We start from the raw sequence: 12,489 nt of genomic DNA, 5'->3' as shown, positions 1-12,489 counted from the left end.
TAAACTTTATTTTGGTTCCTGAGCCATAGTCACTTGAATACAAGGCCATTCGTACTATAGACACTGTCATATTGTCCTTATCTGTTGAGTGAGATTTTCCATTTTACTTGGCTCTCTCCTTTTCAAAAACTAATGATGAGAAGTGTGTGCAGTCTTGTCATCTCATCTGTGAGCAGAATTTACCAACTTGCTGTAATTATTCTACAGGACACTCCAGAAGGGTGAGAATGGCCAGAGGTTATAGTCTCTGTCCAAAGTGAAAATACACCCGTCATTTGAATCAGGTTTTGCCCACCCCAATCCTGCTTTAGTTAATAAAGTATAGAAACAAAACTCCTTTCTTCCCTCTTTCTTTAATGTTCTTATGAAAGAACATTGAACATCTGTAGATGATCGAGTAAATATTAAAAAGGCTGATGGTGAGAGAAGGAAAACAAGAGGGTGTGCCAAAGCTTGGAAAATTACTAGGCATGATGTGATTTTGGCATGAAGGACCCTATTTTATGCCTGTCAGACCAATCTCAAGGCTTCATCAATAACCATGCCTGATTAATTACACTGAGGTAGCCAAAGAAACCAGCAGAATGAAAATGTGCCCTTACTGATGGGGAATGAGCCACTGCATCATTGGTACAGCTTGTGACTGTCCCTTCCCTTTGAAAGACAGCACCCTGAGAGGAGGTGCTGCTGTTTGCCAAGAGGCAGTTTGTGGGTGACATCATCCTTAAGGCTAATGAGACTTGAGCTAGGAATGTCGCAAGCACTACCACATTTGCTCCTCATGCACCATCCTTGCAGCCTTCTGAGTTCATCCTCTTAGAATGAACAGAGCATGATAGTTTAGACAACATGCTTCAAAGTGCCGGACTTAGAAGCCTTTACAACAGGTATAACCTCTCACACCTCAGTTTTGTTATCTTTAAAAATATATTTTATTGATTTTTTACAGAGAGGAAGGGAGAGAGAGAGTTAGAAACATCGATGAGAGAGAAACATCGATCAGCTGCCTCTTGCACATCCCCCACTGGGGATGTGCCCGCAACCCAGGTACATGCCCTTGACCGGAATCGAACCTGGGACCCTTCAGTCCGCAGGCCGACGCTCTATCCACTGAGCCAAACCGGTTTCGGCAGTTTTGTTATCTTTAAAATAAAGAAAATCATGTCTACATTGTAGGACTGTGAAGAAAACCGAGTTAGTATATGTAAAGCACTTAGAGAAAACTGTGATAGGCACACAGAAAGCCTTTAATGCATGTTACCTATTGTTATTGTCATTAAAGATGGGAGGGTTTCTTATTTCTGGGTTCATGGATTCATGTGTATCTTTTCTTCAACACTGACTGTACCTATTTGACAGGATTTCATCTAACTCCACTCACATTATTATTCTTTTTTAATATATATTTTTATTGATTTCAGAGAGGAAGGGCGAGAGAGAGTGAGAGAGAAACATCAAGGATGATAGAGAATCATTGTTTGGCTGCCTCTTGCACACCCCACACAGGGGATTGAGCCCGCAACTCAGGTGTGTGCCCTTGACCTGAATTGAACCCGGGACCCTACAGTCTGTAGGCTGGCACTCTATCCACTGAGCCAAACCAGCTAGGGCTAATTCCACTCACTTTAAAGCCATTTCATACCTTCAGTTGTTGCCTGATTTGTAATGTGGATGGTGGTGGGGTTGTGACTACAACAACGAAACAACTTGGAGTCAAACACATTTGGGTGTTTGGGTCTAAATGCTAGTTGTGTAATTAGCTAGTTCAGAGGCATTTGGGCACACTGCTTAACTTCTCAGAATCTTAGTTTTCTCACCGCTAAGTGGACATGAGAACTCTCTATCACTTGAAACATTGCAGCCACATCAAAGCAAATACATACACACACAATAGACTTTGTTGGGATTTGGTATTACAATTAGATGGCTCAACAGCCAGGGGGCACAGAATGGCTAGATTTTGCATTGGCACAGACACCGTCATTCTGCTTAAGTCTCCAAAATTATTTCATTGTGCTGTACTGAGGTAAATGGAGGCTATGTATGAAAAAGTTAGTCCTTAGTGGGTATGTAGTAGTTGGTGGCTTCGCTATAAAAAAATGTTTGAATGAATTTGTTTTAAAATCCCAAGTAATAATGATGGCACTCCTTTTTACAATGCTTATGTACCAGACACTCTACACAGAGTACATTCCTTGATCTGCACAACAATCATATAGGCAGCTACTGCTATCAATACCTATCCACAGACTTGGAAACCAAAGCTAAGGAGGATTTTCCCATGGTCATGTAGGGGTTCATATTCAGGCATTTTTGACTCCAGAGTCTATAGTGGTAACTTGTATACTAAATGTCTTAGTGACCACATCAGGTATTTCATCAGGTCCAGCACTGGCCTGGAAGTGACCAAACCTTTTGGGGCTTATTGAGACTATAAGAAAGCTGGAATAGAGCAAAATGGGCATTACAGAAACAGCATAGGTGTAACTGTTGTTATTGATGATGATTTTCTCTCTGAATATATTTGTATGGGTGGAAATACACAAATATATTTTTCTTAAAAAACATGTCATATAAAGAATTTTAGACTTGCTACACCTACAGAAGGAAGTAATGAACAAAATGTATTTTTTAAAAAGAGATAAACTAGGGCAGCTTGATTTTTCGGATGCTATTCTAGCCATTACCTGCCCACATAACCCCCTACATATAATCCCCTACAGACTCTCTTTGGGGGCTACTTGGCTTTTGCAGTGATGAAGTGTATGGATGGGGGTGAAGGTTCAATGAAAAATGTAATGAGTTTTCTCTTTCCTCTATCTTTAGACTCCAGAAGAACTAGAGGACGATTCTGACTTTGAGCAGGAGGACTATGACGTGCGCAGTAGGACAAGTGTTCAGACCGAGGACGACCAGCTCATCGCAGGGCAGAGTGCGCGGGTGAGTGGACACCCAGGACATTGGTTGGTTGCACAGGGGCTGCGTTCACCACCTTAGTTTGAGGGAATTTCCGATTTCCAGGGACTTGGAGCCCCAGATTCGTGGCTCTAAAATGTGTGCTCCCATCTGGGGTTGTTTGTTAGTGACTCACATTGTACACAGTGGACATCACCGCCACAGCTTCTGATTTCTTTTAACTCGGTTTTCTCTCCATCACTTGGAAAATAGCAGCCATAAGAGATCAACCACTTATGTGTATAGTGGGCATTGTTGGGGATGGAGGTTATGCTTAGATTAGATGGTCCCACAGCCAGGGACACAGGATGTCCAGATCTTGCTTTGGCATAGACACCATGGCTTTGCTTGAAGTCTCCAAGCTTGTTAACTACACAAGAGGGGATGACAAATGGAGAATTCGAGTACTGTTTGTTACTGGATGGGCTATCATTGCTCTATACTCTGGCCTAGGGTCTCTAATAAATAAGACCACATCTTTTTTTAAAAAATATATTTTATTGATTTTTTACAGAGAGAGAAAGGGAGAGAGCCCTTCCCCACCTCTGGCCAGGGCAATGGCCCTAGATTTGTCTGCATGTGATAGAAAAAAAGAAATTATTGAGACACACTAGAAACATGCCCTTGACCGGAATCGAACCTGGGACCCTTCAGTCCGCAGGCCGACGCTCTATCCTCTGAGCCAAACCAGTTTCGTAACACTGTCCACCAACACAAGTATTCCAAAGAGGATCCTGGAATCTGACCAATCTGATTAGTTGTATCTCCCACCTCTGGCCAGGGCAATGGCCCTAGATTTGTCTGCATGTGATAGAAAAAAAGAAATTGAGACACACTAGAAATATGCCAGTTTAAGGCATGAAGCAGGAAGCAAAGAAAGATGATGGCTCTGGCTGACATTTGGACACTCCTGAGCACTTTGTAACACTGTCCACCAACACAAGTATTCCAAAGAGGATCCTGGAATCTGACCAATCTGATTAGTTGTATCTCCTTGCGGGTAGATGAAGTAGTCAAGGCCAGTGGCAGGAGATGAAACACCTGGGGATTGCAAAGGAGGGTGAGATTCTCCTCCCTTTAAAGCCTCAATTTCTATAGTGTAAAAACAATCTATATATATAAAACCCTAATATGCAAATAGACCAAACGGCGGAACAACTGAACAACTGCTCGCTATGACGTGCACTGACCCCCAGGGGGCGCGTGCAGAACATGGCAACTGTCGGCAGCAAGTGGCAGAGCAGGGAACATGGTGGTTGTCGGCCCCAGCAGAATGGTGGAGCAGGTGAGTAGGGGCGCCAGACCAAGGCAGGGCACTGGGCGCTGTCATCAGGCTGAGCCTCTGATGGTTACTGAAAATTCTATGCTCCTGCATGCCACGGTCCCGCCCAGCACTTGCACCTGCTGCTGGTGCCGCCGCTTGCACCCGCTCCCGGCACCGTCAGCAGGTGTGAGTGGCAGCTGCTGGCACCAATTGCCCCTCAGGGTTTCTCCACCTCCCCCTGCTCCTGAGGGGCAATTGGGGCCATTAGCTGCCACTCACACCCACTGACGGAGATGGCCCTGCTCGCACCCGCTGCTGGCACCAGAGTCGCTGATCGCACCCACTGTGGGTGCCGACCCCGCTTGCACTCACCGCCAGCGCCCAGCGCCGGTCCCGATAGCTTGGTACCATCAGCGGGTGCCAGTGGTGGCTGCCAGCCCCAATTGTTCCTGAGGGCTTCTCCACCTCCCCCTGTTCCAGAGTGGCGATCGGGGCAGCATCTGCCACTTGCACCCACTGATGGCGCCAGCCCTGCTTACACCCACTGCTGGCGCTGGCCCTAATCTCTCTGCCATCAGCGGGTGTGAGTGGGGTGGCGGCGCTGTCAGAGCATGGGAGTGGTGGCGGAAGCGGGGCTGCTGGCAGACAGGGGACCAGGGGCCGCAGCAGGAAGGGCCAGCCGAGACCTGCCCCTTTGCCCACCACAGCTTCGTGGCCCACAGTTCCTTTCAAGATGCAGGAATTTGTGCACTGGGCCCCTAGTCAAGTTACAATATAGCTGTGAATTAGATATTCTGGTATTCTATATCAGATTTAACTTAAGAAAATATCATCAATAGGAAGCATGAGGTTGAGGAAGAGGTGATGATTTAGGATAGGGATTAGGAAACCCTAAAAGCTGACACTGGCTTAGGAATTGAAAAGACGAGTAATAAATAACTAGAGGTTAAAATAAAGAGGAGTCAAAGAATATTAGGCCTTATGATGAGTCATCATGTCTTCGTACATAAAACACAGGTTATCTTTTGCACTGTATGTCCTGATAGGCTCATCCAACAATCAAGTAATCCAAAAGATATAGATGGACATTGATAGGGGAAATGTGAGGGTAAAATCCAGAACATTAACGATGCATTGCTTTGATTTCAGACAGACTTGGTTTTGAATTATGAAGGTTAGAGAGAGGACTGTGCTTTGTTACATGTTGCTTAATTTCTCTGAGCTTCAATCCTATCCTCTGTAAAATGCGAATAATAAACTTGTTAGAATTCTTTGAGGGTTTTAATTACTTAATGTTTGTAAAATAATGAGGAAAATACCTGACATGCTTTATTAAGTGCTCAATAAAGGACGATTCTGAAAAATGTTACCCTTTGGAAGAGAGACCTTTTCTGATCACAGGCTGGTGACAGTAGAAAAGCACACAAAACAGTAGGAAGCCCCCTACTTTGAAAATGTCTTGTGGACTCTATTTAATCCCGCCCCAAATGTTGAAACTTGGGAAGATCATTAGCTGAGAGTCTTTTGAGCCTAGTTGGCCTAACACTAAACTAATTCATCAACCAAGTCATCCATCTTCAAAATTAAGTAAAACCAGCATTTTTACATCAATGACAGAGGGTACGTTTGAGTAATTCATCCAAACTTTAATCAATTCAAAGTCAATTTGATTGATTGCAACTCAGAATTGATACAGCCTGGTAACCACTGACTTGTTTTCTCAAAGACCAAGGCACATTGTACAACTCTTCTAATCGCCATCTGTCAAAATAGCATGATCACTCGCACTTTTTTACAAGGAAGAACAAAGTCCCATTGCACTTTCATTGCATGCATCTTACTTACATTAGACATCAAGCTAGTTATGGGCAGAAATAAAAGTCAGATGGCACCTAATTGCATCATCAGTTATTTCTTCCCCCAACGGATGAAAAGATCATAGACTTTTTTGAACTATTTCTCATCATGAATTCTGAACATGGTGCAGGATAGTAAGAACAAAGTATTGCTCTAATCCAGCACTTGCTGATTTGTCTTTGAGATCCGTCTTGTGCTGTGTGATTAACTTGCAGCAGACAGCATTAGTTATTGAGTCAGCCTACGTTAGCCTGTAATTAGATGATGACAAATCAGAGACATAGAATTAAGGCTGTAAGTTGCAAATAAGAGGGCGCATTCAATTGCTGCGATGACAGATGGTTGAACTTTTGACCAAAGAAGTGTGTTAACTTGGTCAAAATTGTGAAGGAGGCAGAAGTTGTTTTTGACAGAGGCAGTTGCTCTTTTTAGCAGCCAGTCCTCCCCTGGTAATGGCCTTACTTTGTGTTCTCACTCAGACATTCTTCTCTGAAATGTTAAATTAATCTAAAAGGAGGTCAAGGTGGAAAAAAAGCTTTTAGTACGCACTCCAACATTGCTCTCAAATTCTGAAGTTAGAGTGTTTACTTCCTTTATATGTCTGATGCTTCTCTACGCCATATTATGAAAGGGAGTGAGAAAGGGAGAGTGCAAGAATGAGAATGATCATACCCTGCCCTAACCAAATATAGATGTGATCAGACCCTGACATGACATCTTATAAACTCTTTTTTCACAGGTTGTTATAACTAAAATTGGTCAGCAACAACTCTTGGGCACGTAGCCTTGGTGATAGAATATATTATTTGGAGTCATGCAGCCCTGATTTTAAATTTGGTCTTGACCATTCTCTGTGACTTGGGGGCTAATTTCTTAACCTCTTCATGCCGTATCCCTTACTTCTATGTAAAGCATCTTACCTTGTAATGTCATTAGGAGAACTGTGTGATAAAATGTATGACAAGACTTGTCAGAGAATGGGAAGTTGATGAAGGTGAGGGTGATGATGCTTGTAACATGAGTCATTCTTTAGAAGGTTAGCCAAATAGTTTACCCTGAAAGCAGGATAATTCAGGGAGTCACGAACATATTTATTTAATAGGACAATAGCTTCGATATTTCATATCACTTCATCGCCCGAGACTGGTAAAAGTCAGAGGACCCACTCCTTAACTACTTATAGTTATTATCCTGCTTTCTGTCCAAGTGAGTAGAAATGGCTGCCTGGAGTTTCAGCCCTTCTACTCATTATTTAAAAACATTCGTCCACTTGAAGACTCTTGCTGTGCATTTAAGAAACTAACACTTGTCAGTTTGGAGGCCCATAGACTTCAAAAGTCATGTTCCCCTTTGAGATGGGAAATGAAGTACCTGAGATCTTCTTGAGATTTAGATTAAAGAAAAGATTCGGGGCTGAGTGGTTATTGGCTTAGATAAGTGATTTGTACTTTTATTTAAAAAGTAGAGTTTATGACAGAAATCACACACAAAAATGGTTGGTTGTTCAGAAGAAAAGCTGGGACCCTGGGACGGGGGGTTGGGAACTTTGTGGACTCAAGTTTCTGATGCCACAGATTTGGGCCCTTAGGTCAAGCAGCCCAACACTCTGGAGACCTGTGCTTGGCTGCTGAGATCAGAAGCAGAAACACCCAGCCCACCCCAGGTGATCACATCACACAAGCAGAAAAGCGGATTCGCTCCCTTTCCGCTCCGCCTTGCAGATACTTTTTCTCGTATTCCCTTCGTTTGAGGGAATGAATAATTGCATTTTTAAAAAATTTTGATTCAATTTGATTTCAGTGTAACCAGCCTATAATTTATTTTTTTTTTGCCAGAATGGCCTTAATGTGTTAACATTTCAAACTGCTGAGTTACACTGATAAGACCTAATTAAAACTGATATATTGAATTTTAATTTGATTAACTTGCAAATTTTGTAGTTTGTGATCTACTGTTTATAGATAACCTTTTTGTAAATTCCAGTTTCAGAAAAGGTCAATTACGAATTTTTAAAACCAAGAGCATTTTAAAAATATTTAGGAAAAAGACTTCGGCCCATCAATGGCTACATGTGCAGAAGCTTATATAATGATACTTGTACCCAAGTCACACAACATTTAGTGTATTATGCAGGTTTAACACCCCTAGAGTCAAAATAACATTTCCTTTGCAAATCTGCTCTGAAGAGGCCAGTTTTTTTCAGGATTGTGCCCATAGAAAATGTTTGTGTGTTCTGGTAACTTCTCTTGAACTATGTTGATGGAATAAGTGGGGAAATGTTTAGGCAGTCAATCAAAAGATATGTACTGAGCTTCTATTCTGTACAGAATGTTGAGGCCTCTACCCTAAGGAAGCTTGGAGAGAAGTCAGAAGTAGGGTGTTAATAAGAATTAGAAGAGCAAGGCAGTTAACATTCAAATGCTACATTGCACAGTTGAAACTCAAGTTAAATGGTTCACAGAATTAGTATACATCCTTCAATATACAAATTAACCCTTTGGGCATAACAAAAGACCCATTGCTTTGAATCTGGGATTAAATGTGGAGTCTGGAGGTCTGTGGAGTAGGCTGGCAGATTCTTTTACAGAGAAATACATAATGGATGCTTACATGATGCTGGTTGGGCTGGGAGGTCTAAGTGAAACATGATTATCAACTTTTTGTGTGGAGGGAAAGTTAATCTAGGACAGCTTTAAATCATCCAAACCTATCTTAATGCACTAGAATAGCTGTTTTGTCATAAGTACAACATTGCATACGTGAATTTATGACAAACTCTTATGTATGTAAAACACACAAATTCACACCTATGCACATACATTATGTACACACTCAGACATGTATTATTTATATAAAGTCACATGCATACATGGACATTAGTAAACATAGCTGTCTATTAGTGAGAGGTAGCATCCAAGCAACTGCTAGTCCAATGACACCTTTATGCAAATCAGACAAAGACACCCCTTACTCTGGGCAGATGAACCCTCCCTCATCTGTAAGATACTCAGCCTGGTGGACATACTATGATTTCAGTGGCATTTATCCTATTGACTGAGACTGCTGTGCAGTGTCTAACCTGAATGATCATGCATGGTGATTCAGTTGAACACAGTGGTTAAGTATGGTGTTAGCTGGCTTGGGTTTGAATCCTATTCCTACAGCTTATTGGTTGTATAATACTTGGAATTTAATTTCTCTAGGCCTTGGCGTCATCATTAATAAAATAGGGGTAATAATAGTAATCTTATAGAATGATGAAGTAGATTAAGTTGTGTTTGTTTTTTTCACATCAGTAAGTTTCTCAGCATAACACTCAGTATATACGCCTGGGTTTGATGTCAGTCCTGTATCTATAAATAGTGATATAGACTCTGGGACCATTCCTTCCTTGATGGCAACTAAATAATAAGTTATAGGGGTAGCTGGAAAGGAAAACTAATATAGAAATGATGATGAAATAATGTTAACAATAATCCCACACATGCTTAATTTCATTTTTGTCAGAAAAAACTCAACACATTTATTTCATTTGCTGTCCACCATGCCATTTTGAGGCAATTGTTTACTATTCTTATATCTGAAGATATGAAATATATAAGCCAGTAGCAGTGAGGTGCTAACTCAAGTCAGTGCAGAGTCTGGTTGAGACCAGTTTTTCTGAGCTTACATCCACTGATATGTCTAATAATTAGACATCAGCCACCTCTCCTTCAAACAATTCACTCATGTTGGGAGGAGCTTTACAATTTAGGAAGCAGCTGTTCCTGTTTTACTTGTCCTTTGCAAAAATTGTAGGTCCCTCAAATCATGCTTTCTTGGTCTCTCTTCTGGAGAACACGTGTATCTCAGGACGAGGAATCCTAGGCAGATATTATTCATATGCCCCTTCAGTGAGGGAGGTTGTGCATGGTTCTGTGAGGATGCAATGAGGTAATGTCAGTTCCCTGAGGGCCTGCTACATAAATACTGCTTAACAAATACAGTTTATTCTCTTCATTTGTGGTACTTATGTTCCGTAGTTATGATGAACACTTAATTAGCGATACGTAATTATTGTTGCTAGGGAAAATACAAGGTTAGGTTCCTAAGATCTGTTAGTCTCAACACTTTCTTCAGTCAGTCATATATAATCTTGTTTAATGAATGTTTCCATTTGGCTATCTTATTTTTTTATTTTGATTCACTTACATTGAACGGACATGGCCAAGAGCACTATAACTCATGAAGCTCATCTAATACATGTGTTTTATCAATAAGGCACATCATAAACTTCTTTTTTTAATAAAAAAAATTAAATTATTTTAAAGAGAAGAAGGGAGAGAGAGAGAGAAGAACATCCATCAGTTGCCTTCCACATGCACCCAAATCAGAGATAGAACCTGAAACCTGGGCATGTACCCTGACCAGGAATTGAACCTGCCACCCTTTGGTGTATGGGACAACACTCCAACCAATAGCCACACCAGCCAGGTCACATTGCAATCTTCTTGTGCTTAGAGACACTAGGCAGCACTCCACACTATGCTTGGGGGCCATCTTATACAGAAAAATCACCAACAAAAAAGTACAAAGATGTGGTAAATGTGGCACCAAATATACCTCATGAGGGACACTTATCTTTAATAATAAAAGCATAATATTCTAATTAGACCAGAAGTCCTTCCAGACACCCTTCCATCCTTGAAGCCGGGGCTGCAAGGGAAGCCCAGGTCCCGGTTGCCAGAGGGAAGCCGATGCTGGCAGCCGGGGGAAGGAAGGCCTACTCTTGCAGGAATTTTGTGCATCGGACCTCTACTTTATAGTATAAATGCTGAAAAAAGAAGATAGAGAATCCCTTGTTCAACCTTACCTAGGAACATGTAGGTCGGGTGCCTCATTTTTATTTGCATCTCTGGGCATGTCCATGAACGACTGTGAAAGCACAAGTATTGATTTGGGGTTGTAAATAAATTTTAGAGGAGTAGGTAAATTTGCAAGTAAAGAATCTATGAACAATTAGAACTGACTGTAGTTACTCCTTATCTACATTCCCTTACCAAGCAACTATTGAAACTCAACCTTTGCTTCCTAATTACATATTTTCACCCATCCCAATGCCTCTGTCTACACACTCATAGGCTCTACAAGGAGCCTTGGTCATACCAGGATTTCCATAAAGGACCGGGAATAGGTGTGCCATCCACGAAATGCCCCAGGGAGGGGATTTTTGTTCGGCATCTAACCACAGATTCCTTTATTAACACTCATAAACCGTCTCCCCACCCCACCCCACTTGGATGCTTAGATTGTGTTTAAAATTACTTAGCGACAGAAGGCCTATTTTCTTTTTTCGCTTCTCAGAACAGATTTCAGTGTTGAAAGAGGTGTGTTCTTTTATCTGGTAAAAGTTTCCCGAGACCAAATATAAAAATTGTCCAGAATAGATTCTTTTGAACAAACGTATGTCATCAAAGCAGCAGAGAAGTCCTGTTCCTGTGACTGGGCATGTGCCTTTGGATCTCCGTATTTTTCTCATGTGGGAGTGGGGACGGGGAGTGTGGGGACCTCATCAGATGTCTGTGCTTTTGCCTTCCCTGGGATGGAGCAAACGTACTTTCCAGAATGGAGGGCCAGCCCATAGGCTTTGCCATTAACTGGAGGCAGAGACAACCTACAGTGTGTACTTCCTTTGTCACCATTAGTCACATTCTTCTGTAACCCACGCAGGCCATCATGGCGCAACTGCCGCAGGAGGAGAAGGCAAAAATAGCTGAGCAGGTGGAGATATTCCACCAAGAGAAAAGCAAGCTGGATGCCGAAGTGGCCAAGTGGGATGACAGCGGCAATGACATCATTGTGCTGGCCAAGCAGATGTGCATGATCATGATGGAAATGACAGACTTCACAAGGTGAGGCCCAGGGACAGCAAGTTGAAGGTTTTTCTCATTAAACCCATAAGCGTAACTGTATATTAGCTCGTGAAAGCTTTGCTGGAAAATTAAAACATGACATAAAAGCTGGGTATGGATATTAGAAAATGTACATGTGTAAGTCAAAATGATCTGAACCTGATTCTTAGCAGATAGGTCTTTTTGGTCAAGGAGAACAGATTCATTTTTGTAATTATTGTTTTAATTATATGTTCTAAGTCATTATAGCACACCCCTGGGGGTTGGCTGACTCATCTTTTCGGTCTGTGCTATTTTGCAATGTATTTAAATATTCTGAAGATAAAGTAACTGATTCGTTAATATCCCCTTGAGAAAAATATATTTAGACATATGTGTGGGTGTACATGTATACATGTAATATGTTTTAATGCTAGCCCATGATCTAGCATTAACTTCAGCTCATTTTTATCCTTATATTCAAAGAATCAGGCTCACCAACCTGACTGCATAATTTTGACAGGTTAATTAAAAAGCATGTAT

General features: G+C 41.7%; 1 protein-coding gene across 8 annotated transcripts in view; it reads left to right on the top strand.

Moving 5' to 3' along the window:
- CTNNA2 (catenin alpha 2) overlaps positions 1-12,489 on the top strand; it is a 962,766-nt gene that overhangs the window by 896,075 nt on the left and 54,202 nt on the right. For all 8 annotated transcript variants that reach the window (XM_006098480.1, XM_023762210.1, XM_023762215.1 and 5 more), the window contains 2 exons: positions 2,827-2,940; positions 11,786-11,967. In XM_006098480.1, the coding sequence (XP_006098542.1) occupies positions 2,827-2,940; positions 11,786-11,967 (296 nt within the window). The remainder of the gene's footprint in view (positions 1-2,826; positions 2,941-11,785; positions 11,968-12,489) is intronic.

This window comes from Myotis lucifugus, unplaced genomic scaffold, assembly GCF_000147115.1.
Source record: "Myotis lucifugus unplaced genomic scaffold, Myoluc2.0 scaffold_237, whole genome shotgun sequence".
Taxonomy (NCBI): domain Eukaryota; kingdom Metazoa; phylum Chordata; class Mammalia; order Chiroptera; family Vespertilionidae; genus Myotis; species Myotis lucifugus.
This window is presented reverse-complemented; position numbering and strand designations above follow the sequence as displayed.